The sequence below is a fragment of the Eimeria mitis genome, genomic scaffold (assembly GCF_000499745.2).
Source record: "Eimeria mitis Houghton genomic scaffold, Emh_scaff939, whole genome shotgun sequence".
Taxonomy (NCBI): domain Eukaryota; phylum Apicomplexa; class Conoidasida; order Eucoccidiorida; family Eimeriidae; genus Eimeria; species Eimeria mitis.
In genome coordinates this window covers 6,032-7,796 of record NW_013576916.1, presented here as the reverse complement: position 1 = coordinate 7,796, position 1,765 = coordinate 6,032, and the positions used below count along the sequence as shown (strand labels likewise).

Sequence of the window (1,765 nt, the reverse complement as noted above, 5' to 3'; positions counted from 1 at the left end):
CACCAGAAGCCATCGCTGGAGGGTACGCGTTGACAGCTGTTGCTTTCTGTTGCTGCTGCTGCTGCTGCTGCTGCTGCTGCAGCAGCAGCAGCAGCAGCAGCTTCTCTCGCTGCTGACTCACCACGAGGAGCATGACGCAACGCACAGAACAGGGGGCCCCCCTCACCCTGCATGTCGCTTGGGGGCCCCTCCAGGGTATCACAAGAAAGAAGAAGAGACTGCTGCTGCGGTGTCTCCTCTTCTCTGTCTCCTTCTCTGTCTCTGTCTCTGTCTCTGTCTCTGTCTCTGTCTCTTTCTCTGTCTCTTACTCTAGGGGGAGAAGCAATATCCTTTGGATGTTTTCTTTGTGCAGCAGCAGCAGCAGCAGCAGCAGCAGCAGCAGAAGCAGCAGCAGCATTATTATTTCCTGGCGCTGCTGCCGCTGCTGCTGCTGCTGCGGCCGCTGCTGCAGCCGCTGCCGCCGCCGCCGCCGCAGCAGCAGCAGCAGCAGCACGAGCCCTGGCCGGGCCCCCACACCCCTGAGCCTGCTGCTGCGGCGGCAGCAGCTTTGTCTCTAGCCACGAAGAAAAATATCGAACTATATACGGGTTGTTTGTTAGCTGCCGCAGACACTGCACCTCCCTCAAAAAACGATGCGTTCGGCTCTCCAGGTGACGCGCGTCCACTGTAAACTGCAGCAGCAGCAGCAGCAGCAGCAGCAGCAGCAGCAGCAGATGAAGATGAAGAAGAAGCAGCAGCAGCAGAAGCAGCAGCAGCGGCGGTGGCGGGGAGAGTGAGGGAGATAGAGGAAAAGCAGCAGATACTGCAGCAGCTCGTGCAACTCTGCTGCTACAGCAGCAAACAGATAACCAATGCAGCAGCAGCAGCAGAAGCAGCAGCAGCAGCAGCAGCAGCAACAGCAGAGACAGCAACAAAACAGCAGCAGCACCACCACAACCATCAGCAACAGCACCATCACCATCAGCAGCAACAGCACCATCAGCAGCACCACCACCACAACAAGCAGCACCACCCTCAGCAGCAGCAGCACCACCAGCACCACCATGAGCAGCAGCACCATCAGCAGCAGCAATAGCAACAGCAGCAGCAGCAGCAGCAGCAGCAGCAACAAACCTGTATGATTTTAATAGCATAAACTTCTCCATCTAGTTTATGTTTAGCTCTAAGCACGCGGCCAAACCCCCCCTTTCCTACTGCAACAAAATCACAGAAATCTCGCTGCAGCCGGGGGGCCCCTGTCTCCTGGGGGCCCCCCGGGGGGGACAAACAGGGTACAGCAACGCAGCTGCTCTGCGCGGGGGGCGGGGGGGGGGGCCCCCTTGAGGGGGCCCCCACTGGCCGAGCCATTGCTGCTGCTGAAGGATCCACACGGCTGCCGCTAGGAGCCATCTATATTATAAAAATTTATATAGAGACAGAAAGGAGACAGAAAGAAAGGAGACAGAAAGGAGACAGTATAGAGATATAGAGATAGAGAAGAGATAGAAAGGAGACAGAAAGGAGACAGAAAGGAGACAGAAAGGAGACAGAAAGGAGACAGAAAGAAAGGAGACAGAAAGGAGACACTAAAGATATATAATAAAGATAGAATAGAGACAGAGAAGAGACAGAAAGGAGACAGAAAAGAGACAGAATAAAGACAAAAAGGAGACAGAAAGGAGACAGGAGAGAGGAGACAGAAAGAAGAGATAAAAGATATTAAGAAAAGGAGACAGAAAGGAGACAGAAAGGAGACAAAAAAGAAAGAGAGAAAAAAGAAAAAAGA

General features: G+C 54.0%; 1 protein-coding gene across 1 annotated transcript; it reads left to right on the top strand.

The window, feature by feature from the left end:
* Window positions 1-171: 171 nt before the first annotated feature.
* Window positions 172-1,075, top strand: EMH_0025740 (uncharacterized protein; the record flags this gene model as incomplete). The annotated part of the gene is made up of 3 exons (XM_013502487.1): window positions 172-195; window positions 353-590; window positions 678-1,075. The coding sequence occupies 3 exons, from the start codon at window positions 172-174 to the stop codon at window positions 1,073-1,075; spliced, it is 660 nt and encodes a 219-aa protein (XP_013357941.1).
* Between the last annotated feature and the right edge of the window lie 690 nt (window positions 1,076-1,765).